The following is a 27,959-nucleotide window of genomic DNA, read 5'->3' as shown; positions in this document are numbered from 1 at the left end:
GCTGTCGTAGAGCAAGGTACGGAGGACACAGGCTTGAAACACTTGGACTTTTGTGTTCTGTGTCAGTGTGCCATTTTCCCACACTCTCTTGGCCAGTCTGGACATAGCAGAGGAAGCCTTTCCCATGTGCTTGTTGAATTCTGCATCGAGAGACAGGTTACTGGTGATAGTTGAGCCTAGGTAGGTGAACTCTTGAACCACTTCCAGAGTGTGGTCGCCGATATTTATGGATGGGGCATTTCTGACGTCCTGTCCCATGATGTTCGTTTTCTTGAGGCTGATGGTTAGGCCAAATTCGGTGCAGGCAGCCGCAATCCTGTCGATGAGTCTCTGCAGACACTCTTCAGTGTGAGATGTTAATGTAGCATCGTCAGCAAAGAGGAGTTCCCTGATGAGGACTTTCCGTACTTTGGTCTTCGCTCTTGGACGGGCAAGGTGGAACAACCTGCCACCTGATCTTGCGTGGAGGAAAATTCCTTCTTCTGAAGACTTGAACGCATGTGAGTGCAGCAGGGAGAAGATGATCCCAAACAATGTAGGTGCGAGAGCACAGTATTTAACAAACAGTGGCATGAAGTCTTCTATTCCATATCTTTTTGTAAGAAATGCTCTTTCTATATATGAATACAAATCTTGCATCTTGCAACAAATAAATCCACTACACAGACAAATATATAAACATTTTAATATAAATTAAAAAGGAATGTCAGCATTTAACCAAGTATGGCATCAAGGAGCGCTAGAAAAACTGAGGTCAATGGAAATCAGGGGGAAAACCCTCTGCTGGCTGGAGTCATACCTAGCGCAAAGGAAGATGGTTGTGGTTGTTGGAGGTCAATCATCTGAGCTCCAGGACATCACTGCAGGAGTTCCTCAGGCTAGCGTCCTAGGCCCAACCATCTTCAGCTGCTTCATCAATGACCTTCCTTCAAACATAATGTCAGAACTGGGGACGTTCGCGGATGATTGCACAATGTTCAGCACCATTCGTGACTCCTCAGATACTGAAGCAGTCTGTGTAGAAATGCAGCAAGACCTGGACAATATCCAGGCTTGGGCTGATAAGTGGCAAGTAACATTCGCGCCACACAAGTGCCGGGCAATGACCATCTCCAACAAGAGAGAATCTAACCATCTCCCCTTAACATTCAACAGCATTACCATCTCTGAATCCCCCACTATCAACATCCTAGGGGTTACCATTGACCAGAAACTGAACTAGAGTAGCCATGTAAATATCATGGCTACAAGAGCAGGTCAGAGGCTGGGAATCCTGAGGCGAGTAACTCACCTCCTGACTCCCCAAAGCCTGTCCACCATCTGCAAGGCACCAGTCAGGAGTGTGATGGAATACTCTCCAATTGCCTGGATGGGTGCAGCTCCAACTACACTCAAGAAGCTCGACACCATCCAGGACAAAGCAGCCCGCTTGATTGGCACCCCATCTACAAACATTCACACCCTCCACCACCGACGCACAGTGGCAGCAGTGTGTACCATCTACAAGATGCACTGCAGCAATGCACCAAGGCTCCTTAGATAGCACCTTCCAAACCCGCGGCATCTACCAAGTAGAAGGACAAGGGCAGCAAATACATGGGAACACTACCACCTGCAAGTCCCCCTCCAAGTCACACATCATCCTGACTTGGAACTATATCGCCGTTCCTTCACTGTCGCTGGGTCAAAATCCTGGAATTCCCTTCCTAACAGCACTGTGGGTATACCTACCCCAAATGGACTGCAGCGGTTCAAAAAGGCAGCTGACCACCACCTTCTCAAGGGCAATTAGGGATGGGCAATAAATGCTGGCCTGGCCAGCGTCGCCCACATCCCATGAATGAATAAAAAAAAAGGAATGTTCAGTTGTTTCATGGAAGAATTGTGTGTCTAATTGTCACTGATCAACTATATAACCAAATGCTTAAACTGAAAGTCGATAACAAGTACCTTAAAACAGAAGCATTAAATGGTTATACTAGTTCATGGTTAGATTTCAAATGACATTTGGTTTCCAGGATAATTCAATTTACTTGCATCGTAAAAAAATCATGAGACATCTTAATGCCTCTGGTTAATCTTTAGAATTTTTAGACAACTTTTTTTTAATTAAGACATCAGACAGCAGCTTGAAGTTTCAACTGAAATCAAGATTTTGCTAAATGTAAAGATGAGACCCTCCAGCAGTCTATCTACAAAGGGCAGCATATAATCAGTTGTAAAATTGAATGAACCCAATGTTCCTTTGAAAAAAAATTCAATCAGGAAAATAGACATCACCACATTCCTGAATATAGTGCTACAGTAATCCAACTTCAAATACCGTAAGGTTCCAGCTGATTTGAAAAGTAATGCACACTTACAGATTGCAAGATATTCTTTCCCAAAAAACAAACTTAAAATGTGTCTTGTATTCACGGTCTTCAAATAATTTGCCTCAAACTAAGTGAAAAATATAACCTCTCTTCACATATGTAACTTGAACTTAGGTTTACCACATGAGCTTTCAAAAATCTTTGCAAGTCAAAGATAATAAAACAGGTATCATAAAATCTACTTTCACAGAATTGGAGATGGTGGTTAAAGGGTATGTTAGAAATAAGAAATAGAAGAGAAAATGCTTTCATTTAACATTTTGCCCTTAATGACACAAATTGAATAAAATTTTGTAGTTCTTAATCTGGATGCCAGTAAATATTGGAATATCAACTGAATGATTATTCAATTATTTGCATGAGAATGCTCCGAATTTAGCAGCAATAAATGGACTGAAGCAACAAGGCCAGTGCAGTCTAACTGACAAAACTAAAATATTGGACACAATTGGAATAAGACATAATGGCATCTCCTTACACAGTACCTCATGATACATAGCATGCTCCTCTTCCACTATCAGAGTTGCAGCGAAAAACCTTAGCAATGCATTAATCCCCTTACATGAGACAAGTTTAGCATTGCAAAAATGTTTTGATGTTTGTAAAACTATATGAGTGAAAAAATTCCTTTCCTGAGTCAAACACATTTTTAAACTATTAGGTTTGCACACCAAGATGTAATGGCTTTATCACGTAGGATCTGATATTAAATTCTACTCAAGAGGTTAAGTTATTAGTTGTCTTAAGCAAAAATCAAGTATTTAACTTCTTCAGCTACAGCAAGAAAGTTTCTATAACATTGAGCACTGACCTTTAGTACTTATAATTCTTTTAATTAAGTCGTTGCTCATATAATATGGGTACAGTTGATTCAGTGGGGTAACATCATTAGGAATGCCTTTCCTTTCAAGAAATATTCATTTTTGCTTTACTGGCTTCTTTTCATTTGTCCTATAGAGCTTTATGTCATCAACTTGAAATTTAGTTTACAAGTAAGGACCAAAAGCTTATGTTTAAATTGAGCTTAAAAAGTTTTCAAATAAAAAATATGGGAAATATTGGTCTGACGATTATCTATATCTGGCATTTATACCCCATGACTAGACTTCATTGATTATTTGTATGTAATCAAGTTCTAGCCTTCTCTATGTATGATAGCATCGTGGTTATGGCACAGGACTAACAAGCCAGAAGTTGGGAATTCAAATCCCATTTTAGTAAGTTATGAAGTCAATACAATTAAATCCATAAACCCAACTGGTTCATTAATGTTCTTCAGCGAACTAAACCTGCCATTCCTATGGAGGACTCTAGTCCTCACTATGTAGTTACTCAGTTCAATGAAATTAAGGATGGGCAATGAATATGGCCTTGCCAGCATCATCACACACTGAACAAATAAAATAAAAATGAGCATTATGATGGGGAATAAAAGGCATACCCCATGGACTCACCTCATATATTCTGGTTTTATTGAAAATTGTTGGCAAAGTATTCAAAATTAAATTTGAACATTTTAAATCTATATACACGTTATAATGATGCATAGGTCACTGAGTGGATTCTAAAGATGTCACCTTCAACAGATTTTTCTTTTTTAATTGCCATCTGTTCTCTATTACATTGCCACAAAACACCTGAAATATTGCATTCGTGATGACATAATTGAGTGCAAGACTAATCACTGCACCATCTTAGTTTAAAGTACAATAAACTTTTTATTTGTTTTAGTTTTGAAGGACATTGTCAGAACTATTCATTGCAACAGATGTTTTAAGTGGTAGATGTTGAAAACTATTAAATGGTACAATGAGGTGAAATTCTGCTGAAATGTGTATAGCAATTTGAGTGGACAAAAAAGTGTCAACAGTCTGGCTGCCCTATTACTTTGAGCCAGGCAGTGTAAGCTAACAGTTTTGATACTTTAAGAACTTGCTTAGGCATAAGCTCAACTGTACAATAAATGTTTTGCTTTTGACATGCGAAAGAAAACATAGAAATTCAACTACTTTTCATAAGTACAGACTAACGCAATAGCATTGTAAAAGCAGTAATAAAACAGAAGTATGATCACAGTCTTCACTTTTTTGTAATGGCTTCCTATGCAAAGACTACAAAAAGTACTCAGGTCCTATTTGTCTTGCCTGCTGCACTTGCAGAACACGCAGGATTGAAGACTGCAAGAGCTTTTGAAAACCCCACACAATCCACGGAGTATATTACTATCTGCTCTTGGCTATGCTCAGGAAACCACCTTCCTGTCAAAATAGACAAGTATCAATTTGCTGCTGGAAAAACATGAAGGCAATACATAAATGATTACAAACAGTGGATTTTGAACAAATGTTTATCATGCATTGCTTTTATTTCTGTGAACATTGCTACTTGTAGGCATTAAGTGCTGAGTTAGTGACAATCAAAAGACAAAAGTGAGAACATGGATAGTTACAATCAAACTTGAAAAAAACCCAAGATGTTTGACTTTTGAAAGGCTGGAAAATCAAATCATTTGAGCTCTTAGTTTCTTTATCCCATGCATGCTAAAAACAAAACTTTTTTTTTATAGTTTGGAGACCACATAAGTATAATACAGAATAAAGAACGTGAGAGATCATTGCCAAACTATCTTTATCCAAATAGTCTGCTGCCCATCCTGTGTGTACAATTGTAAAGATAATCCGGATATACTTTCTCCTGTAAGTACTGTACAACAGAACTGTACAACTACTTCAGAAAATATCTATACACATTTTCCTTTGCTGAATAAAATATAAATTCTTGGGGTGAAAATAAGGCAATCATCTACATAAGGGTTTGGGGAATATGATGTGCAAAGTCTGAGTAGCCTGCAGCCATCAACTTTCTTGAAATCACTAAAGTATGCATTCTCAGATATGGTTTACAAAGGAGAATTATTTCAGTTTTGTGCTATCAGTACAAATACATGCTCTCTGTACTTGGTGAATGATACAATTTATATAGAGATTAACTATTGCGCAACACAAAAACTGTAAAATATTGAGAAATAACTTACAGTTCATTATCAGGAAATTTTGTCCCCAAGATGGATGGTATAACAATGAGAACAGTGAAGATCGCTTAAATTTGCATCTTCAGAATTATTGTATGTTTCAGTTTTATATTCTGCCGACATGACTTAAGTGTTTAAAAAAAATTACTTCCTCATACAATGCATAAACACGAAGGCAAATCAAAATGATTCACCACCTTATTTTGTGCAGTGGTGATCAGATATTTAACTTTTTAAAACTCACAGAAAATATCAAAAGTTCAGAACTTAAGAATGCACCGAAAAATACATTCAAATGCATTCTACATTCGTTTTCACAAGAGGGGCTGTTGATAGTCCCAAGTTTAAAAATAATTCAAAGTCACCAACCAACCGTCGTGCTTTTTGGCAAGTACTAAATGGACGTCATGTCACTTGGCACTGTGAACATATGCAGTGACGTGCAAAAATCACCTTCTAATTCTGCAGTTTATCTGATGCTTTCAGAAATTTAATGAGAACATGGCAGAAAACTGCAAGATTGAAGCCAATTAATTAAATGCTATAGGGAGTTGTTGTAGTAAAGAAAATATGGCAAAAAAGGACAAGTTGGTTATGAAAAAGTTAATAACTTATGAGTAGTTTCTTAAAGGTTTGGAGTATACACTTGGCTACTTTATTTTAAGATTTTGGTTGCCCCATTAACCCCAGTCCATCATATTTGCACTTGTTCAAAAAAAAAAGTACCCCACCTCACTTTACTGAAGATTAAAGGGATTTCAACTGATATTTATGGCTTTGTTACTTACAAATCTTATCTTGTTTCTCTCCCCCTTCTTGGGCAACACACCTCCTGAGGTTAAGAAAAAAGGCAGACAAACAGGTACTAAGCCTATTTTCCACTAGACCCAGCTGGGATGAGGCATACAACAGAGGCCCAGTAACAATTTTCTCCTCTATTTTCCCCATCTCCCAATTGGAAATGTTGCCAAGCACTGCTCAGTTCCTTTCCACAGCAGTGCAACTAAGAGTAGGTATTCAGTGCAGTAGGAGATTGAATCTGCGCCCCACCATGCACAAGTGCCAAAACATGTTGTCCTGGCTATCTTCTCTTCATGCCCAAATATGCTTGTACTCACTACTGAATACTGAAATAAATCATACATTTATTGTTGAATGCTTGAGGACTGTACTGTAGCATTTTTCTGATTATACACACTTGTCCTAACATCCTACACCTATTATTATTTTGTCTGTGCAAAGTTCACAAACTGCAAAACGCAATTATATGTGTTGTTCAGAATACTTATGTAAAAAGATAATGCCAGTTAATCCACTGTGTTCTTCGTCAGCCAGTTTTATCAGCATTATCAGTGCAGTACAATAAAAGATAATTTGTGTATAAAGCTGAGATTATTTGATCTGGGAGCAATAAGCCAAAGACTGAATTGTTATGTCTAAACATCTGAATGTCATTCAAACTGGGAATGGAGTAAAAATAGTCATATCAGACTATTTAAAAAAAGTTTCTCCCAACAAATTGATTGTTTACAAAAACACATTGCTGCAACAAAATCTCTATTATATTCAAAAAATATTTTACATTAAGCAGGATACTCAACTGTTACTTTACATAGAAAAACAAACTATACTGGATTTAGTTGTTCCTGGGTCTCAATTTCTTCGATAATGTACTTATCAAACTGGAAAAAATCTAACAAGAATCCTTCACATTTTTGACAACATATTTTACTAGTGAACTATAATTGAGGAAATTCCAAACGAAAATAAAAGTTCGAGAGACCTATAAATAGCACTAGAGAAAACTTCTTGAAGAAAATTCTTATTTATCTTTATTTAGATAGTTTTGTCAGAAGATACTTGATTTACCAGATAATATTGCTATTACATAGATTTTTGCTCGTGCAATGACTGTAGGGCTGAAAATTTTGGTTTCTTTATTACAAATAAAAAAGTCAAACTGAATGTGGGAAAACTAATTAGAATAGGAAATACTAAAAATACAGTGCTGGCCCTTTAGCAATCGAAGTGCTGAGGGCAGGGCTTAACATTTCGTATGGAAATTCTTAGCTATAGCTGAAAAAATTTGATGAAGGTTCTTAACTTAAATTTTATCTTATCTCTTCCCAGCACTGTCATTTTATTTTAGTATTGCTATTGCACTGGCTAGCATACATGCTGCTGAACCATATAAATCAGACATTTATACGAATACCACTTGCATACACTAAAGGTGAAAAAAAGTGAACAAACCTGTAACAGGCTTTGGCTGGATTTGGTTCTTCACTGGTACATGGGCACCTCCACCGAAAATTGCAACCCACATTTTGCTGTTAAGAGGATGAGCTACAAGGCGGAATAGCTCATTGCTGCAATGTGTTCCCAAGCCATGAACAAAAAGACTAAGGTAAACTGCTGTCAATACTTCACAGAGTAGGACTGTCAATTTGGGCTTATCCTCATCTCCAGCAGAATTTAATAGATGAATTAATTCCTTTATACCTGGGAATTAGAGTATTAGGAAATGAATATATTTCAGATTCTTTTGAGAAAGATGTATCAATATTTCTTTTTAGGAACATCTTGCAGAAATATTCACTGCTTTTCTTTGTGTTAGTTCTCCCTAACCTCATATTTTAAAAGGCAGCACTCCTGACCTAATGCTAGCAATGGGAATAAATGGGGAAGGAGTACACAGCTATAAGGGTGAATATTTATACTGACAAAGCAATAAACTTCTGCAACAATGAAAAAAGAACACTTCCAGAACATGGATTTATATCTGTTGGAAGTTGAGGATCGACATAGCACCAACTTATAACTACTGTGGTAATTTTTCCTCCCATTTTCAAATTTAGATAACAGTCTATTTACTGGTACACAAGGTCAAATTAAAAGCTTTTGTCAAGTTAAACAATGGATACTTTTCCCCACTGAATATAAGGAATAATTGTAAATATTTATCTATATATAGCTATTACCTGGCCATTGGTCAGGGGAAGTATTGGGAGTTAGTGTGCCATCTAAACTTGCTGCTCTGTTTGAACGTTGCTGCGTAAACAGAAAGCTCTGGTAGACCATTCCAGTGAACTGGTTTGCATATGAGGAACTGAAAAAGATAAAACACAACTTTATTTTCTTCATTAGAACATTAGCTGACTTGATCCTCAAAATGACTATCCATTCACATCGAGTCTCAGGGAGGGAAGGAAACTGTGACAGAAAAAGAGAAAGACAGAGTGCCAGGCAATGAGAGAAATATATCACAAGGTACTTAGGAAGGCCAGAGAGACAACTACAAAGTGGGTGAGTGAAAGGCAGAACAGAAAGAGACACATTTATAATTGTTCTATCAAGCTTAATTGGTGAGTAGTTAATCATAAAAAGCATATGAAAACTGGTATTGGGGATGGGGGGTGGAGGATAGGGCTCATTTACTCAAAATAATTGTTGCTGGACTTCTAAACAGGACTAGGAGTTAGTGGTTGCAGCAAAGAATTGCAATGTAGTGCATAGGACCAAAAATATGTAAGGCAGGATAGAACATGCATGGAACCTAGTTTGGGTGATTGGTGGGGGTAGAGGTGAGTGTTGGGCGTGTAATGGAGTGGTGAAGAGAAGAGGGGGAGTTAATTAAATTGAATAAATGAGTACATATGTAAGAAACAGAGTGGGAAAGATGAAGGGGAGAGACAGCAAAACATGGAGAAGGGCACAGGGGGCAAGGAGGAGAAATTGGGGGAGGAAGAAGACAAGGGAGAGATTCTGGGAAAGTGCAGGGGTGAAAAGAGAGGCCAAGAAGAAGAGTGACCTAAAGGGGGAAGAGAGAGACAGAGAGGGGGAATAGGAATGGGGGAGGTAGATGAAACATAAATGCAAACATATATGCACAGGAAGATGAGTAAGCACTAACATTCATTATGGGAATGAATATGTCGTTACGGCCACGTGGTGTGACATGGGTGGCTCCCACTGTTCAACTCCGCACCTGACTGCAGCAATTGCATTTGTATTAGAGTTTAACAACCTTGGTGTCTTATTTTTCAAATAACCAAACAGTGATAGGGTTTTCTTGTAGGTTTTAAAAACAAAGTCAATTGTTTATTGATCAATACACTTTATCCTGAAATTATCACAACCTCATTCACTCACACATTTGCTCACGCGCGTGCACACACAAGAAGAAACGCAGAAGGGAAAGAGGTAGGTGGGTTTTAGTGGGGGTGAAGGGTTAAGATAAACCTGTTGAATTCTCGAGACTCAAGTTCTAGATAGTTGCAGGCCTGAGATGACTGTAGATTTCTCTCTTGATTGAAGGTTCTGTTGAAGATGGTGGATCACTTCCAGCTCTCTCTGCTGTATAATATAGATGTTGGATTTTTTTTTTAAGCAGGGCATGTTATTTCTGGCTGCTGGAATGCCATCTGTTACAAGTAGCTTCACCTCCTGGGTCAGTTGCCCTCTCTCTCTGGCTGACTTTGTTTTTAAGGTAAACCTGTGTCACCTCTCACCTCCTGCTAGGAGACACTCGGGTTTCTTTCCCATGGTGATCACACAATGGCCCAGGACTTGGCTACTTCACATCACCTTTGTTTTAAAAGACGACATTCAATTCTGAAATGTTTTTAGGATTGGTATAAGATGGGTATTAACAACGCCTTTTGGCGCTTTGTCTTTGTTAGACTGTTTGAGTACACAAAAGGCTAATCCCCTTTTTCTTCAGTGGCCATTTTGGACCATTCTTCACTTTTTAAAATAAAGGTTCAGTTTTGAAAGAAAAGTCAGTTTTTTCATAACTGTTCAGGGCTAGTCCATGAAAGCTTCATGCACTTCCGATGTGCATGACACTTCCATCTAAAAGGAAAAAAATGAAATTCCTTGGATTTACTTTTATGTTTTTTTTGGGTTTATCAAGGCGGAAAAAGAAACAGTAAGATAGTTTAGGGCACATCACTTTACACATTCACTCCTCAGGCTTCTAGCCTATGTTTTTCATAATTCTTCCTTTGGATGAGGTACCATCAAAAGATTGCATTTCTTTTGGTTACATGTGGTCAAATGGGTTTCTCACACCAGTTTTGTACTACTTTAGGAATGTTAATCCCCAGGACAATGTGATTGTTGGTGAAGCCTGTAGTATGCAAATTTCTGCAACTGCTTCTGCAAGATTCTCTGTTCTAAGATTCTCTGTCTGTACAATCTTTAACCCCTTGACTACTACTTTCACAATACATGATGTTAACCAATCAGGCTCATTGATAATTCTTATTTCTAGGATGATAGTGGGTGATGCATTGTTTTTTTAGCCCCTGCGAGGAATCTGGGGTTTCTTCCTTCCCCTTGTCCTGGTTGGGTTCTGACTCTAAATTGTTGGGTTTGATTAGTTTTAGAGTTGGAACCTGATTGTGTGATTCTTCAGTGGATGGATCCAGGCTGACCTCACTTTTAGTTCTCATGTGATTTTCATGAGTGTGGTTCACTTTAGGAATAGCTTGGTTTGGGAGAGGGGAAAGTAATAATGTACTTGACAGAATGATAAGAAATAGAGCCAGTAAAACTAGTGATGAAGGATAGGAATGGTGCAGGAGGAAAAGTACACCTGAAAAATAGTAGAGAGAAGGATAGGCAGTTGAGGAAGGAGTCCATGCCCATCTAGGGTTGGAAAGTGGTGGAAGGGAGAAATGCAGTAGTAGGTAGAGAACAGTAGCAAATAAATCAAATGGGAAGAGAGGGGTGAGACAGGAGAATATGACCACTCTACTAAGAAACAGGAAGCGACAATGAGGAGGCCAGGGTGAGGAAATGGGTGAACTCAAGCAAGGGATCATAGTGGTACCATGAACAGGAATGGTTGGGGGTGTAGAAGAGAGAAAACATTGTTACGACCAAATGAGAAAGGTGTCTAGGGGTCTTTCTCAGCCTTCACCTGGTCTTACTGTAACAGGGTTTCATTTTTAAACACACTGTGCTTTGAGCTCCCCATGGTGAATCCTTGTTCACCGCTTTCCAATTATAAGGCAAAGAAATGAGCACAAACAGGCCTTCTTAGATTTAAAGAGGAAAAGTGAACTTTATTAAAATTTAAACTCTAATTCGGTCTACAGATACACGCCGCGCCCCATGCTAGCATACATGCGCGATTCGCACATGCAAACAGACACAGAAAAGAGAAGAAAAAAAGTAGAGGTTTGAGGCAATATCAGAAGAGTTTCTTATTACTGTGCTTTGAGCTCACAGTAGTCCTTCTGTAGGTAGTTCTTACTTGTAGGTAATTCTTGCTTTTCATTGGGGCCCAGTATTCTTCTTAAACCTTGTTCACTGTAGGAGACTTTTCTCTCTTGGGGTTCATGTGTCTTCAATGGATTCCAAAGCTGGTGAGAAAGAGATGAGCAGATAGGAGAGAGGCGGTGGCAAGCCAGCCACGAGAGGACTTTTCCAGTCCAGCTTTCTCAGTTTTAACACTCAGTGGCAAGTTCAAATTCAAAAAACTCCAACAGCCAGTTAGTCATGTGACTAAATTGGTCTTACCACATCTGTTCGTGTATTTGACCATCTTAGCAGTTAACCTGGAACGCTAGCTTTTCGACCTTCAACGTCTGGTAATCAAAAGTCCATTGTGGATTAAATTGGAGCAGGGAGTGGCCCATGTGTCCTTTCCAAGTCCTGTCTGTTACTATGCAAATGTCTTTCCAGTCAAGGGTCTGGTGTGTTTTTTTTTAAAAACCAGGTTCTTTCTTTACTCCAGTAACAGTTTAAAAATCAATGTTCACGTGGCGAAATTAACGTGTCTCATTCTTGGCAGGTGGGGGCCTGCAATGACAACATATATCTGTCAACTGACAGAGCACGATGCACATCAGATGAAAGTCACGAGAGAGCAATAAGGGACAACAGAAATGAAATGGTAAGGATATTTTTAAGATTTCTTGGCACTGTTCTGAGTAACCTGAAGTCAAGATACCATTTGTGTCAAGTCTGGCAAAAGGCCAGCATTTATTGCCCATCCCTAATTGCCCTTCAGAAGGTGGTGGTGAGCTGCCTTCTTGAACCGCGGCAGTCCATGTCGGATAGGTACACCCACAGTGCTGTTAGGAAGGGAGTTCCAGGATTTTGACCCAGCAACAGTGAAGGAACGACGATATAGTTCCAAATCAGGATGGTGTGTGGCTTGGAGGGGAATTTGGTGGTGTTCCCACGTGTCTGCTTCCTTGTCCTTCCAGGTGGAAGGGGTCGCAAGTTTGGAAGGTGCTGTCAAAGGAGGCGTGGTAAGTTGCTGCAGTTCATCTTGTATATGGTACACATTGCTGCCACTGTGAGTCGGTAATGGAGGGACTGAATGTTTAAGGTTGTGCATGGGGTGACGATCAAGCGGGCTGCTTTGTCCTGGATGGTGTTGAGCTTCCTGAGTGTTGTCTGAGCCACACTCATCCAGGCAAATGGAGAATATTCCATCCCATTCCTGATTTGTGCCTTTTAGATGGTGGACAGGCTTTGGGGAGCCAGGAAGTGGGTTACTTACCACAGAAGTCCCAGTCTCTAACCTGCTCTTGTAGCCGGAGTATTTATGTGGCTGTTCCAGTGAAGTTTCTGGTCAATGGTAATCCCCAAGATGTTCATAGTGAAACACCTTAACCAGAAATAACTGAAAACCTTGTGCATTTGAAACCCAAACAGTACTTTAGCCAGCACTTAATTGAGCTAAAAGATTAAAATGGGTGTTCAATTAGTTTTATGCGGAGATGGCAGTAGCATGTTGCACTTGGCCTCAATCTTCTTTGGGCTAAAGAAGGGAAAGTCATCCAAGGCTCCCATTCACTACCAATGACCTTGTCGGAAAGTGTATGTGCGTGGATACACTGATGCTACCCCAAAGTTAAATAGTCTTTCAAGACTCATTGCCTGTGATTGCACATGCAAAGTAGCTATCTGGCACAAGATATTGGATGTTGCCTGGCACCCATAAAATTGCAGTCCTGCGAAGGCGAATATCTTCATAAAGGGAGGGAAAAGGGAAGAAATTTGATTGAAAGAAAACAAAGGTTTTGCTGGAATTCACTGGATTTACACTTACCTGTAACTATGACCATCACAAAGACACTGGTAGAGGCATGCAGACAGAGAAGCTGCTACAGTGTGCATTACATAAACCTGAAGGAAGAAGAAGAAGTTGCTAATCATTCAGTTGAGGCAACAGCACAACATTTTTGTGACTGCTACCTACGATACTAGAAATTCAAACTTCTATTTTAAACACAAGGTGAACAAAAGTTATGACACAAGTTACATAAATAGTTTCTAACTGTGTGATTACATACATTTAAAATCCATTATAATACACCAATCAATATAAGAAAGCCATTTTGATTACTTAGACATTTCATCCACAGGAGCTAATTCAATTCCAAGCCCTACCCTACAAGAACAAATGCTGGTGAGCTAAGGTTGTAGGTTCAAGCTTGTGCATTATTTGAGTTATTTACAGCCCTAAGGCACATGCTACTCCTAGAACTAACAGCTGCAGTTCCCATATTAATCAGACTATGACACAATGTGTTCCTTTATGCAGTAAAAGACAAGTGAAGAGGAAAAGTAAGAGATAAAAACAGAACACGCTGGAAATACTCAGCAAGTTGGGCAGCAACCGTGAAGAGAAACAGAATTAACATAGCAGGTCTGTGACCTATCAGATGTGCGACCTGGCGGCCTCCTAGCAGCCTTGAGGTGGGGTGGAAGGGGAGTCCTTCATTTGGGGGGATCCATGGCCGCCAGAGGACCCTCCCCGGTGACGATGGCCCCATTACCTCCACCAAAACCGCTCCACACCCACCCCACTGCTAACCTTTCGCATTAGTAACATACGCGCCACACATGTGCCGGGTAATGACCATCTCCAACAAGAGAAAATCTAACCATCTCCCCTTGATATTGAATGGCATTACCATCGCTAAATCCCCCACCAACAACATTCTGGGGGTTACCATTGACCAGAAACTGGGCTGGAGTAGCCATATAAATACTGTGGCTACAACAGCAGGTAAGAGGATCGGAATCCTGCGGAGATTAACTCACCTCCTGACTCCCCAAAGTCTGTCCATCATCTACAAGGCACCAGTCAGGAGTGTGATGGAATACTCTCCACCTGCCTGGATGGGTGCAGCTCCAACAACACTCAAGAAGCTCGACACCATCCGGGACAAAGCAGCCCACTTGATTGGCACCCCATCCACAAACATTCACGCCCTCCACCACTGACGCATAGTTGCAGTAATGTGCACCATCTACAAGATGCTCTGCAGCAGTGCTCCTCAGACAGCACCTTCCAAACCCACGACCTCTACCACCTAGAAGGACAACGGCAGCAAATGCATGGGAACACCACCACCTGCAAGTTCCCCTCCAAGCCACACACCATCCTGACTTGGAACTATATCGCCGTTCCTTCACTGTTGCTGGGTCAAAATCCTGGAACTCCCTTCCTAACAGCACTGTGGGTGTACCTACCCCACACAGACTGCAGAGGTCCAAGGAGGCAGCTCACCACCATCTTCTCAAGGGCAATTAGGGATGGACAATAAACGCTGGCTTAGCCAGCAATGCCCACATCCTATGAATGAATAATATTAAAAAAACCTCCCCCACCCAATCGCTGCGACTGCCTGACTGGCCCCAGCAACCCGACTCCACTCATCTGTCCCAGGGTCTCCAAGCTCTTCTCTTCTGCGGGGCGGCACAGAGGCGCAGTGGTTAGCACCGCAGCCTCACAACTCCAGCAACCCGGGTTCAGTTCTGGGTACTGCCTGTGCGGAATTTGCAAGTTCTCCCTGTGACCACGTGGGTTTCCTGCCATGTGCCAAAGACTTGTGGGTTGACAGGTAAATTGGCCATTGTAAATTGCCCCTAGTGTAGGTAGGTGGTAGGAGAATTGAGGGAAGGTGGGGATGCGAGAGGGAAATGGGGTTAATGTAGGGTTAGTATAAATGGGCGGTTGATGGTCGGCACAGACTTGGTGGGCCAAAGGGTCTGTTTCAGTGCTGTATCTCTCTATGACTGCAATACTGGTAGTGGCCACCTCTCCCGGTGGCACTGCAAGTACTGCAGAACTGCATGCCCTCCAATTGGCTGGCAGCTCTGGGGACGGTGTCCCCAACGGCAGGGATCAAATTGGCTGTCTGCCGTTAAATTTCAATGGAGGTCCCACTGAGGGCCAAAGCGGGTTCTGCCCCCGCCTTCCGGCCCACTGCCGGAACCCCCGTTGCTGGAATAACATCCAGCCCATTAATTCTGTTTCTCTCTCCACAGATGCTGACTGACCTGAGTATATCCAGCATTTTCTGTTTTTATTACAGATTTCCAGCATCTGCAGTAATTTTGCTTTTGTAAAAATAAGAGTTATACAAAACAGTTATCAGTTACCAGAAAAGATGTATTAGTTTTGTTTTGTATCGTTTGAAGGTTAAATAGTAACATTTTCAAAAAGAACACTGTTTATGGGAAGAAGCTACTTATAAATCCAGATAAAATGTGAGGAATATTTTGTTAAGAGTCATCAAGCTAGTCCATGGCAGGAGGGCAGCATCATAAACCCAACTCTCCAACTTGTACAGTCTCATTGGTTATTTAAAAACATAATACTGCATATCACAGAAAACTATGAAACTGTAAACACTGAACTAGACTAGAAAGTCAGTGATGGAAAACAGTGCAGCTGATTAACATTTAATAGAGGATGGTAGAGATTTGAATAAAAATTAGCTCAAATAAAAATATAATACATAAACCCAACAATGTCATAAGACAGACTACTTCATTAACAATTTTGCATTTAAAAAATAATTACAGCAGAGTGAAAAGTTTAAGACAGAAGCAACAATAGTCGCCTGATGGATTTTTTTTAAAGCACTACACGAGGAATATCAGAAAAATAAATACATACCTAAATAGGTGAGCACAAATATTTCATTATGCACTCAGGACATTTAAACAACTTGTATTCATTTTGCATCTTTAACGTAACAAAACATTCCAAAGTGCTAAATAACATTTCACATCTAATTAATTAGATTTGAAGTGCCATCTATCACTTGCTTTACAGCTCTTGGGAGGCGGGCAGCCCCAGTGGCAGCCACTTAATTGGCTGCTACCCACAAGAGATGGCCTTGGGTCCTACTGACCACCGAAGCGGGTTCACCCCCCCCCTGCTTTTCGCCCCAGCAGCTGGACTCCTGCCACCACCACAAAACCCAGCCCCATGTCTTAGATTACATGCTGTCACGGAACTGTATTAATTTTCTCCTCGGATTAAAACAGTGTACCTTTGAGACAGAGAGAGAAGCTTTTGGATTTCTGAGGCACAGTGTGCCAGTGGCACTTGTTACCTAGGCCTTGGCTGGAGAGAGAGGTCACATGGTGTACTGTAATAATTTAGCTGTGTGCAAAAACTGGCTGAAACCAGTTTTGAAAGACTCACCAGCAAAGCATGCTACTGAAGAAAAGAGCTGTCTATTTCTCTCAGCAAAAATGCTTACAAGGAGCTGTAGGCCAAGTTAAGGCCTAAGGAGGAAATAACCCTTTGAGGAGACCTCTGCTGAAGATATAGAAGTAAAATTTCGACTGAGAGACTGTCGTTTTTTAAAAATTCAAGTTGACTTATAGCTGTGCTCATCATTGAAAGAACTGTTTGATGCCTGCTGCAGCCAAGTGGCATTTGATTATTTTCACACGAGAATACTTCACCCATCAGGAACGTATCCCACAAATGCTTATATGCCAGTTATTTATTTATTCTTAAACAGCTAATTTTTAAAACATAATTTTTTTTAAAAGAAACCAGTTAACCGTGATTTTTGAGTGTGTATGTGTGAATGGGGTAAGTTAGGTTGAAATAAGTTATAAGGTCTTTAGACATAGGTTTATCTTAATAGTGCTTCAGATTTAGTTTTAATAAATAGTTAATTTGTTGTTGTCTGTGTTATTCTGGGGGTTACCAGAGTGGTTAATTTGGCTGTTTTTTCAGTTGGGTGGAAAAATTTTAATAATATGCTGCGACCTGTGGAGTGATGAGGCTGAATTCACAGTGCGTTGCTCCCGCCTCGGTCGTAACAATGCTCATGACAATTGGCAAGGAAACAAATGGAATATGCAGGTGACCAGTTGTGCTGGTGAGATTGGTGGGAAAGATACGGGGAGAAAGTGGCCGTTGCTTGGGAGGGGATGGAGGATTTGTAGAAATAAATGGCTTCAGATAAAATTGCAAGCCAATGCCGTAACTGCTAGGGTGATTCTAATTAGACGAACAGTTGGATGGTTACGAGAGTTTTGTGCTGATAGCCAATGTGGTTTTGGGTGGCTAAATTCCGAGTACGTGTGCACTTTTGTGAACCAAGGCCCCATCTGCCCTCGAGTATACGTACAATATATTAGGTTCATTGGTGGCATGGAGTTTGGTTCATTTGTGACAGAAATCTGGACACTCTCATGTCTCGTGTCTCAAATTATTTAGTAAAAATGTCAGTCTTACTGAGCTAGTAACTATTTTGACGCAAAGTAAATTTGAACACAAAAAATAGCAAACTGGTCAGCAAATTCCACTTTCTAATTACTGATTGTTAATTTAAAAGAAAAATCAAACATTAGTTTTTGAGTCCTATTTGAAATTTAGACTGCAAGAAGTCAATTGGCTTGCAAAGCAAGTTTAAACTTAAAACAAAAGTTGCAACAGCAGGATGAATTCTGTGCATAATCTGTAACTTTTATTTTCCCACTGTCATAGTGACAGGTAAGTGACTTGAACCACAATAAAAAGCACACTTCAATTTTACTTTTAATTACAAAAAAAATCTAGGTGTTGAGTCATAGAAGTATGAGTGTGAAATGTAAAAACAGACTTGTCATTTAGCTTGACCGTATTTTTTTTAATATAAAGTCCCTTGCTTGCTTTGGACTTGAGCGATGTTCCAAATACAGGGGCCACAAAACTTAAATCAATGCCAGTGTGACTAAGACAAAGCAGTTCTGTGATGGCCAAAACACTGGATCAAATTGGCTGCAAGAGACATTTTATTTGTTACTAAAATGCTACTTTTTCAGCTGTACAACAGATTTTGACATGTTCGTGGTTAAACTAACACTAACCTTGTTATTTCTGATCCCCGGATGTGGAGGAGAATCAAATTCCACAATTGTATGCACAACGTCATGGGTAAGGTTGCTCAGATGGAGTCTAGGGTTAGCCACCACAGTTTTAGTACTTGTAGTGCAGGCGAACAGGAGAGGTATTGATGCAAGTTGTACCAAAGGACTAGTGGTCTGTTTCACTGAATGCTCCTAAATACCAAACACCAATAGATTATAGTTTGAAATTCTGTACCTTTTAAAATTGATTTTCACTTATGAATATGCCAACGTAATTGGATCATTGTGTGTATGTGTGTTTGGTTGAATCATAAAAAAAATTCTTCCCTAATTTATGAACTCCCCCAGTCCCTGAAACTTTTCACTAAAAATCAGATTTGCAGACGTATGCACACCGCATTTGTGACTCCAACACGAAATGCACTAGGCCACTCCTGACACATGTGCATCGCTGGAACAAATTTTCAGCAATGAAAAAAACAGGGTTCTGATGAAAGGTCACAGACCTGAAATGTTAATTCTGTTTCTCTCTCCGCAGATGCTGCCTGAGCTGCTCGGTATTTCTAGCCCTTTCTGTTCCTATTTCTGATTTCCAGCTTCTGCAGTATTTTGCTTTTATATCACTCTTTCGTTGCTGGTTTGATATGGAGCAAGGATAGCAACGCACTGATTGTTAACACAATGGAGACTGAGGTCACCAAAGGATGATTTAGGTCACATTATTTGCAAAAAAGAATATTGAAACTGCTTCTCTATCCATAATCAACAATTTTTATTACACTACTGTCACAGTGACAGGTAAATGGCTGGAACCACAATAAAAATAGCTTTTTTTGTTTAATGTCAAATTTATGAACCGATCTAGAGGCTGAATCAAAAAAAGTGATGCCCATGAATGGTAAATAATTACGGGTTGTTATTATGCTTGACAGCACCATAAAAAAACTTTTGCTTCATTGAATTGGGCTTGTCAAAGAAATGTTTTTTTCATTTGAAATTATCAGGTTTATTTGGAGTGCAATTGTATGCCCCGCCCCTCCCCCACCCAGTTGATTTTCTCCTTTTAACAAGAACTAGAAGCTGAAAAACACAGGTGTTTCATTTGTCAATTAAAACTTACTTCAGTAATACTTATTAAATATTGCAATTTGTCTTGTGGAGAAATATAGGTTTTAACATATTTGGTATAGGCATTTGAAGTTGAAAATGTCAAATTTCAAACTAATGTATGGCTTTAGAATTACTTACACTTAGACAAAATGATAATTCTTACTGATGTCATTGATACAGTTTGAAGGTGAACAACATATAGCAATTGGATCTAACAAAATTGATAACATAGCAATAAAATTGACCATCTGTGAAATGCACTCAATATTACAGAATTGTTGTGAACTATGACTGGTAGACTAATTTTACACAATTCATGCCCAGTTTTACATTCTTTCAAATGCCCTTCAACTTTTTCATTGCAAAAATATCCAATGTAAAATGGTTGAAAGTATGCAGTATAGCAAGACCCAATAATAAAGAAAATGATTGATAATTTTGAGAATTTACAACCTGCTCAGGAACCAAATGCTCCAATATGTTGTAACACAGAGTAGTAGAATGTGCCTATAATTCTCGATATTCCTCGTCTTGGCACAGCATCCATGGAGATGCCAACCAGATAAAAGACCTCACAGTGAGGAAGCAATGGAAAATTAGTCAAGCTCGAGTTTCAATACAACAAAGTCATTTCACAGAGGAATGAGAATATACATTACCATATAGTAAAAATTACCTGCTGAGATTCCTGTAAAAGAAGAATCAACTCCATCCTGACTGATGCCAGGCCTCCACCATGAGACCCGTGAAGACTACAATAGCTAAGAAACATCCTCAGAAGTGGCTGGTTTTGCAGGAGCCACAGTCTCCTACGCTGCAAATACTCTTGTTGGTGCAATGATTTTTGTTGGTCAATGGTTCCATTTTCTGCCTGTTCACTGTTAGGTACTTCATCCCAGATATCTTCAAAACTGTCTTTCATAGCTTCCAGATCAACATTGTAATTACATGTTTTCTGTAGGGCCATAATTTCCCTCTCAAGCCAGTTGTATAATTGGTAGCGGAGTTTGCCACCATCAATCTCATATCCAGTAGACAAGGTACGTAGCTCTGTTGTAAGTATCTTTAAGCAAGCTCCAAATTTTAGCTGTGCTGCTATGACATCTTCCGATGGACTTAAAAAGTCATCAGCTGAACTGGAGAAATTACAGTAACTTTCTGCTTCCACTTTTTCAGCACTGAAACAAGGTGGATTTATCTCCTTCATTGAAAGGCCAATCTCCTCCTGGTCATCTTCCTTATCACTATCCCATTTTAATTCCAGTGGTTGCTCTTCAACAGTTAGAGAGGATTGACTCCAATCAAAACTAACAGATGAACTGGATTGTCCATTTGACAGCCAATCAGAAGAGGCTTTAGAAGCCAAACCATTTACTGTCGGTGAGGAGCAATCACAATCCAAAATTTTGCGGTTAGATTCTTCTAATGAAGAATTAACAGTCAAATAAGAACTTGCTTTATTTTGTAAAGTCTTTGGCTTCATGGTGACTGCTGGCATCTTAGACAAGACTTCAAGGGCTAACATTGGACAGCCAGCTTTGAAGTGTGCATTTGCAGTTGTAAAGAACAATCTTCTCTCAGCTAAGCTGATCTTATCTGCCAGAGCACTTTCCACAGTTAAACCCATGTGTGACATCATCATCTCTGAAGAAACAAAGTGTCTTCGCAGCAAAAGTGGATGGGTTCGTAAATAGTTGTAGAAATTAAATACCCCAGGGTTACACGAAGTAGACTTGCTGCATTCTGGAGAGAGATTACAAGGAGATTTTTTGATACATTTTCAGACATTAAATTATTTCACCATGATTTCATACACTACAACAGTGACTACACTTCAGAAGTACTTAATTGGCTATAAAGTCCTTTGAGGGGACCAGTTGTCGTGAAAATTCAATTCTTTATGAATAGAGTTTAACAAAAGCTAGCTCTAAATTTAAAGTCATGCCAACATGTTCAATAATGTTTATATCTAGAGGGCTAGAATTCAAGGCGGTAGAAGTCATGCTACAGCTGTACAAATCCCTAGTTAGACCACACTTGGAGTGTTGTGAGCAGTTCTGGAATGATATACTGACCTGGGAGGGAGTGTAGTGCAGGTTTACCAAAATGAGGACTGGATAAGGGTTAAATAACAAAGAAAGATTATACAAAGTAGGGTTGCATTCCCTGGAATTTAGAAGGCTAAGGAGTGATATAATCAAAATCTTCAAGATATTAAGGGGAACAGATAGGGTAGATACAGAAAAACTATTTTCACTGGTCGTGGAGTCTAGGACTTGGCAGCATAGTCTAAAAATTGGAGCCAGACCTTTCAGGAGTGAAATAAGCAACTCATCTATACAAAAGGGTGGTAGAAGCTTGGAACTCTCTGCACTAGACTTACACTGACCCACAGACTTTCCATTGGCTTTTGCATGGCAAGTTGCTGTCAGCGGGACATCCAAATTGAACAATGACTTCTAAAGGGAGTCTGAGACCTATGGCAACAGGGCAAGCAACTGTGCATCTCCTTAACCAATCAGATTGAAGAACTGTTAATGAGCAGCACAGAATCTGAACCAGGAAGTGTAAATTATGTTATGAAAACTCCACATGCCAAATGGGAAATATTAATTTCATCAATTGGAACTTTGCCCGAGACTTTTACTGGAAATGGTTACAAATAACTTCGTAAAAGGAACAGCTAGCAGCCAAAATGGGCAGACATTAGCATTTGAAATACCAAAGGATTAGACTGGAAACAAACATGATTGATTCAGTCTATCTAGAACAATGGGGTGCTCTCTGATTCAATTACCTGAGATAGCCTTGTCAATGTGGTCGTCAAAAGCCATCGACACCCACTGACTTTGAAAGAGTCAAACCCCCCTCACCAAGTATGTCTGGGCAGCCTGAGGGAAGAGCCTTGAATTTCTAAGAAAATTCCAGAAGAACCTCATTAAAACACAAAGAGGTGGTCATATCATGTGACTGCTTGTGCAACTCTCAGAGATTGAGAGTGGCGACGCAGAAAGCAGACAATAACTGAAGACGATCAAGGGAAGAGCTCTCTCTGTCCCTCTCTCCAGTAGAGATCCAGAGAAGCCTCAAGCTGCAGCTGGTAAAGCCAAGTCTACAGACTCCTACAACCAACAACCAGGATACAAACAAGTCTGCAACCATGCATGTGGCCCAGCTAAGATTTTAGGACTACTAAAACAACTAAGAACTCCGGGACAATTGAACTGTGTTTAAATTCCATTTATTAAAGACTCTACTCCAACCACCCAACTCTATTCCCCTCTGTAATCTATATGTGTGTGTGCGCCTGGCTGTTGTGTAAATGCGGGCATGGATGCGCAGCATATTTTAGTAATTTTAACTAGTTTAGAGTGATAAGGATAATAAACTTACATCTTTCTTGTTTAAACTCAAGAAAACCTGTCTAATTAGTTCATTTGCAATTATATTATAGGAACAGGAACGAGCACTTAATGAGGTGGTAAGTTCAATCACTGTGTTAAAAATGATAAACCCTGTTGTGGTCAAACCAGAAAAGAGGCAAAAGGGCAGCCCTTTCGCACTTAATCCTAACAGTTAGAATAGTGAATTCAATGTCAAATCATGTACAGAAAGTGAAATACAGAAGTAAAGATCGGATGAAGAGGGAGATTAAAGATAAAGAAAGGTACGAACGTGGAATGATTTGACTTAACTTATTGTGGCAAATTTAGTCTGTATCCATGAAGTCAGTACCGGAACTTCACACCGTTCACTACATTTGAATTGGGAGACAGATGGCGAAATGCTGTTTGCAGAGCTTACAAGACAGCAACTTGAGCACCGACTTTCTGATTTTCATGTTTAATTATGCATGTGCTTTTGCCGGAAGCTGCTGTCAGATTTCCACATAAATAACATGAGCATCGTTAGCCTCACCATTATTTTCACAGAAAAATCCTGCCTAATATCTCCACTCCTTTTCTGGTCCCAGCAGCACAAGAACCATTCTGTCCGAGTGCCTTTGTCTTGCAACTTCATCGTCAAAGCTGCAAAGCAGCACTAAATTTGCAATGTCAGTAGTCTCAGAACAGTAGCTGCAGTACAAATGCACTATTAGTATACAGTAATCCCTGTAATCTCCAATCCTGTTTCCAAAATATTTATTCAATGCCTTTAGGAAAAAGTTAACTGACACACAAAATGTTTTTGTTCAAAGTATTAAAGTATTCTACTTTGAGTAGAACAAAAATAAGGAAAATACAACACATTACAAGCTTAAAAACATGATGTCTTTCTAAAAATATTAATTCCTCAAAAACATTACCTGTTGCCCCACTGGGATCATTTTCTCTCATTCCATGCTCCAATAGAGTGTTCAGAGAGTTTGTGTAATCTTCCAATATCCAATATGCCATACTCCGCAATACAGGGTCAGAATTTCTAAGAGAAAGGTTAAAATCTTTGTTCTTTGCATCAAAGCCCAGGATTCTTCTGAAAAGTATAGACTTGTAGGTGGATGACACTTCAAACTCTGATTCATATAAACGTGCTATTACAAGAGCTAACTGAACGTCATGAAGTCTTTCAAGACAAACCTTTCAAAAAAAAAGAAAAGGATACATTATCAAGTTGCAACTGTTGACTTTTGTCAAGTTCAGATAAGATGCCTTTGTTTTTAAAATCAGGTGTGAAATAGTGAAATAAAAACAAGAAAAGCTGGAAATACTCAGCAGGTCTGGCAGCATCTGTGGAGACAGAAGCAGAGTTAACTTTTCAGGTCAGTGACCCTTCTTCAGAACTGGCAAATATTAGAAGTGTAAAAGGTTATAAGCAAGTAAAGCGGGGGTGGCGCAAGAGATAACAAAGGAGGTAGTGTAGATAGGACAAGGTCACAGAATAGCTGACCAGAAGGTCGTGGAGCAAAGGCAAACAATACGTTAAGGGTGTGTTGAAAGACAAAGCATTAGTACAGATAGGGTGTTAACGGACTGCAAATTGAACAGCTGCTAGTACAAACATGAAAAAAAAGCAGGTAAGCAAACTGAACAAACTAAGATGAAATAAAATAAAAAACACAAAAAAAATATTAAAAAAGGAAAAAGAAAAAAATAACTAAAAATAAAAGTAAAATGGGGGGCCCGTCATGCTCTGAAATTATTGAACTCAATGTTCAGTCCGGCAGGCTGTTGTGTGCTTAATCGGTAAATGAGATGCTGTTCCTCAAGCTTGTGTTGATGTTCACTGGAACACTGCAGCAATCCCAGGACAGAGATGTTAGCATGAGAGCAGGGCGGAGTGTTGAAATGACAAGCAACCGGAAGCTCGGGGTTCTGCTTGCGGACTGAGCGGAGGTGATCCGCGAAGCGGTCACCCAGTCTGCGTTTGGTCTCCCCAATGCCAGTGACCATCACATTGTGAGCAGCGAATACAGTATACTACATTGAAAGAAGTAGAAGTAAATGGCTGCTTCACCTGAAAGGAGTGTTTGGGACCTGGGATAGTGAGGAGAGAGGAGGTAAATGGGCAGGTATTACTCCTCCTGCGATTGCAGGGGAAGGTGCCATGAGAAGGGGACGAGGTGGTGGGGGTAATGGAGGAGTGGACCAGGGTGTCATGGAGGGAATGATCCCTTCGGAATTCTGACAGGGGACAGGAGGGGAAGATGTGTTTGGTAGTGGCATCACGCTGGAGGTGGCGGAAATGGCGGAGGATGATCCTTTGGATATGGAGGCTGATGGGGTGGAAAGTGAGGACAAGGGGAACCCTGTCGCGGTTCTGGGAGGGAGGGGGAGGGGAAGGGGTGAGGGTAGAGGTGTGGGAAATGGGCCGGACACGGTTGAGGGCCCTGTCAAGTTCCCCTTGTCCTCACTTTTCACCCCATCAGCCTCCATATCCAAAGGATCATCCTCCGCCATTTCCGCCACCTCCAGCGTGATGCCACTACCAAACACATCTTCCCCTCCCTTCCCCTGTCAGCATTCCGAAGTGATCATTCCCTCCGTGACACCCTGGTCCACTACTCCATTACCCCCACCACCTCGTCCCCTTCTCATGGCACCTTCCACTGCAATTTTATTTATTTATTTTATTTTATTTAGAGATACAGCACTGAAACAGGCCCTTCGGCCCACCAAGTCTGTGCTGACCATCAACCACTAATCCTACATTAATCCCATATTCCTACCACATCCCCTCAATTCCCCTACCACCTACCTAAACTCGGGGCAATTGATAACGGCCAATTTACCTATCAACCTGCAAGTCTTTTGCTGTGGGAGGAAACCAGAGCACCCCGCTAAAACTCACGCGGTCACAGAGAGAACTTGCAAACTCCGCACAGGCAGTACTCAGAATTGAACCCGGGTCGCTGGAGCTGTGAGGCTGCGGTGCTAACCACTGCGCCACTGTGCTGCCCCAGGCAGGAGGTGTAATATCTGCCCATTTACCTCCTCTCTCCTCACTATCCCAAGCCCCAAAAACTCCTTTCAGGTGAAGCAGCGATTTACATGTACTTCTTTCAATGTAGTATACTGTATTCGCTGCTCACAATGTGGTCTCCTCTACATTGGGGAGATCAAACGCAGACTGTGTGACCGTTTTGCGGAACACCTCCACTCGGTCCGCAAACAGGACCCTGAGCTTCCGGTTGCTTTCCCTTTCAACACTCCCCCATGCTCTCATGCTCACATCTCTGTCCTGGGATTGTTGCAGTGTTCCAGTGAACATCAACGCAAGCTCGAGGAACAGCATCTCATTTACCGATTAGGCACACTACAGTGTGCTGGACTGAACACTGAGTTCAATAATTTCAGAGAATGACGGGCCTCCCATTTTACTTTTATTTCTAGTTATATTTTCTTTTTCCTTTTTTTAATATATATTTTTTGTGTTTATTTTATTTTATTTTAATTTGTTCAGTCTGCTTACCCGCTTTTTTTTTAATGTTTGTACTTGCGGCTGTTCAATTTGCAGTCCGTGAACACCATATCTGTACTAATGCTTTGTCTTTCAACACAGTATTAACATATTGTTTGCCTTTCTTCCACGACCTTCTTTTCAGCTATTCTGTGACCTTGTCCTATCAAAACCTTCTCCTTTGTTATCTCTTGCCCCACCCCTGTTTTACTTGCTTATAACCTTTTATATTTCTAATATTTGCCAGTTCTGAAGAAAGGTCACTGACGTGAAACATTAACTTTGCTTCTCTCGCCACAGATGCTGCCAGACCTGCTGAGTATTTCCAGCTTTTCTTGTTTTTATTTCAGATTTCCAGCATCCGCAGTATTTTGCTTTTATTTTAGTGTGAAATAGTGAAGTTAGGTTTCACGAGGCATGACTCACTTTGCAGGTCAAATGATCTGTGCAAGTCTTTTGTTCATGTGAAAATGACTAATTATGACCCTGAATAGAAAGTATTGTTTCTGTAACAAGTATTATAGAAACAACTTTTTAAGTATAAGTTTTAATGCTCTATGACTTTAAAAGTTGATTTAGGTGATATTCAACACCAGCTAGGTTTTGCACACTATGTTAATATCTTATAAATGGGATATGAATCTTGAAAATGGGCCTTATGCATAGCCCTAAATAAAATTGCATTTAATAATTTTCTAAGAACCTAGCATTTCCATCCCAGAAATGTACAAGTTTCAAGAGCTAAATGGGGAGGTGAATTACATTTATAGAAACTGAATAGGAGAGCAGTCATTCACTGGTGCGTCTATGTTATTAAAATTGCAAACATTTGTGCAATCAAATGCTTAAAAGTATGACTGTAACAATTAACCTGCAGACAAGTTATTAGAAATAAAAAAAGAACTTAAGTGCAGATGTTACAGCTCTCCTTACATGGGCAATGGCAAAAAAATCTCCATATCTTAATTGTGGAATTAAGGAATATAAAACCTCAAGAGAAAAAAATAGCAACTTAATTCTAAGCAATTAAGTGCACAAAAATTATGTACCTTTTGCTGTTTGTGGAATTCTGCTTTGCCCAAATTGGCTACCATGATTACTTACATTACAAAAATTACACTTCAAAGTAACCCATTGATTGTATAGTGCTTTGGAATGTCCTAAAGACATGATGTAAATGCAAGTGCTTTTATCTTAACTATAAAATAGCCTCCATTTTTCAAAAAGCTTTCAGTAGTGCTTTATAAATTCTCATGGAAAAATGATTTCCACAATTCTAAATATGAAAGATTAACATTAATGTTAAGTTATTATAATCATCCAATTGACAGTTCACTTTACCAGTTGTAAAGACAAGCATAAAATCAGCCAAGGTTTCTATTTTTGTTTGCTATTTAGTGACCTCTGGTTGTCAG

The 27,959-nt window shown here is 40.0% G+C and overlaps 1 protein-coding gene across 6 annotated transcripts in view; it reads right to left on the bottom strand.

The window, feature by feature from the left end:
* LOC137369151 (dmX-like protein 1) overlaps window positions 1-27,959 on the bottom strand; it is a 289,553-nt gene that overhangs the window by 95,218 nt on the left and 166,376 nt on the right. For all 6 annotated transcript variants that reach the window (XM_068029885.1, XM_068029888.1, XM_068029887.1 and 3 more), the window contains exons 23-28: window positions 23,954-24,224; window positions 20,324-21,390; window positions 18,538-18,729; window positions 13,478-13,554; window positions 8,388-8,515; window positions 7,660-7,908 (exon numbers count right to left, since the gene is read on the bottom strand). In XM_068029885.1, the coding sequence (XP_067885986.1) occupies window positions 7,660-7,908; window positions 8,388-8,515; window positions 13,478-13,554; window positions 18,538-18,729; window positions 20,324-21,390; window positions 23,954-24,224 (1,984 nt within the window). The remainder of the gene's footprint in view (window positions 1-7,659; window positions 7,909-8,387; window positions 8,516-13,477; window positions 13,555-18,537; window positions 18,730-20,323; window positions 21,391-23,953; window positions 24,225-27,959) is intronic.

Source organism: Heterodontus francisci, chromosome 4 (genome assembly GCF_036365525.1).
Source record: "Heterodontus francisci isolate sHetFra1 chromosome 4, sHetFra1.hap1, whole genome shotgun sequence".
NCBI lineage: Eukaryota > Metazoa > Chordata > Chondrichthyes > Heterodontiformes > Heterodontidae > Heterodontus > Heterodontus francisci.
Note: the sequence above shows the minus strand (reverse complement) of the source record. Positions and strands in the feature narration are given on the sequence as shown.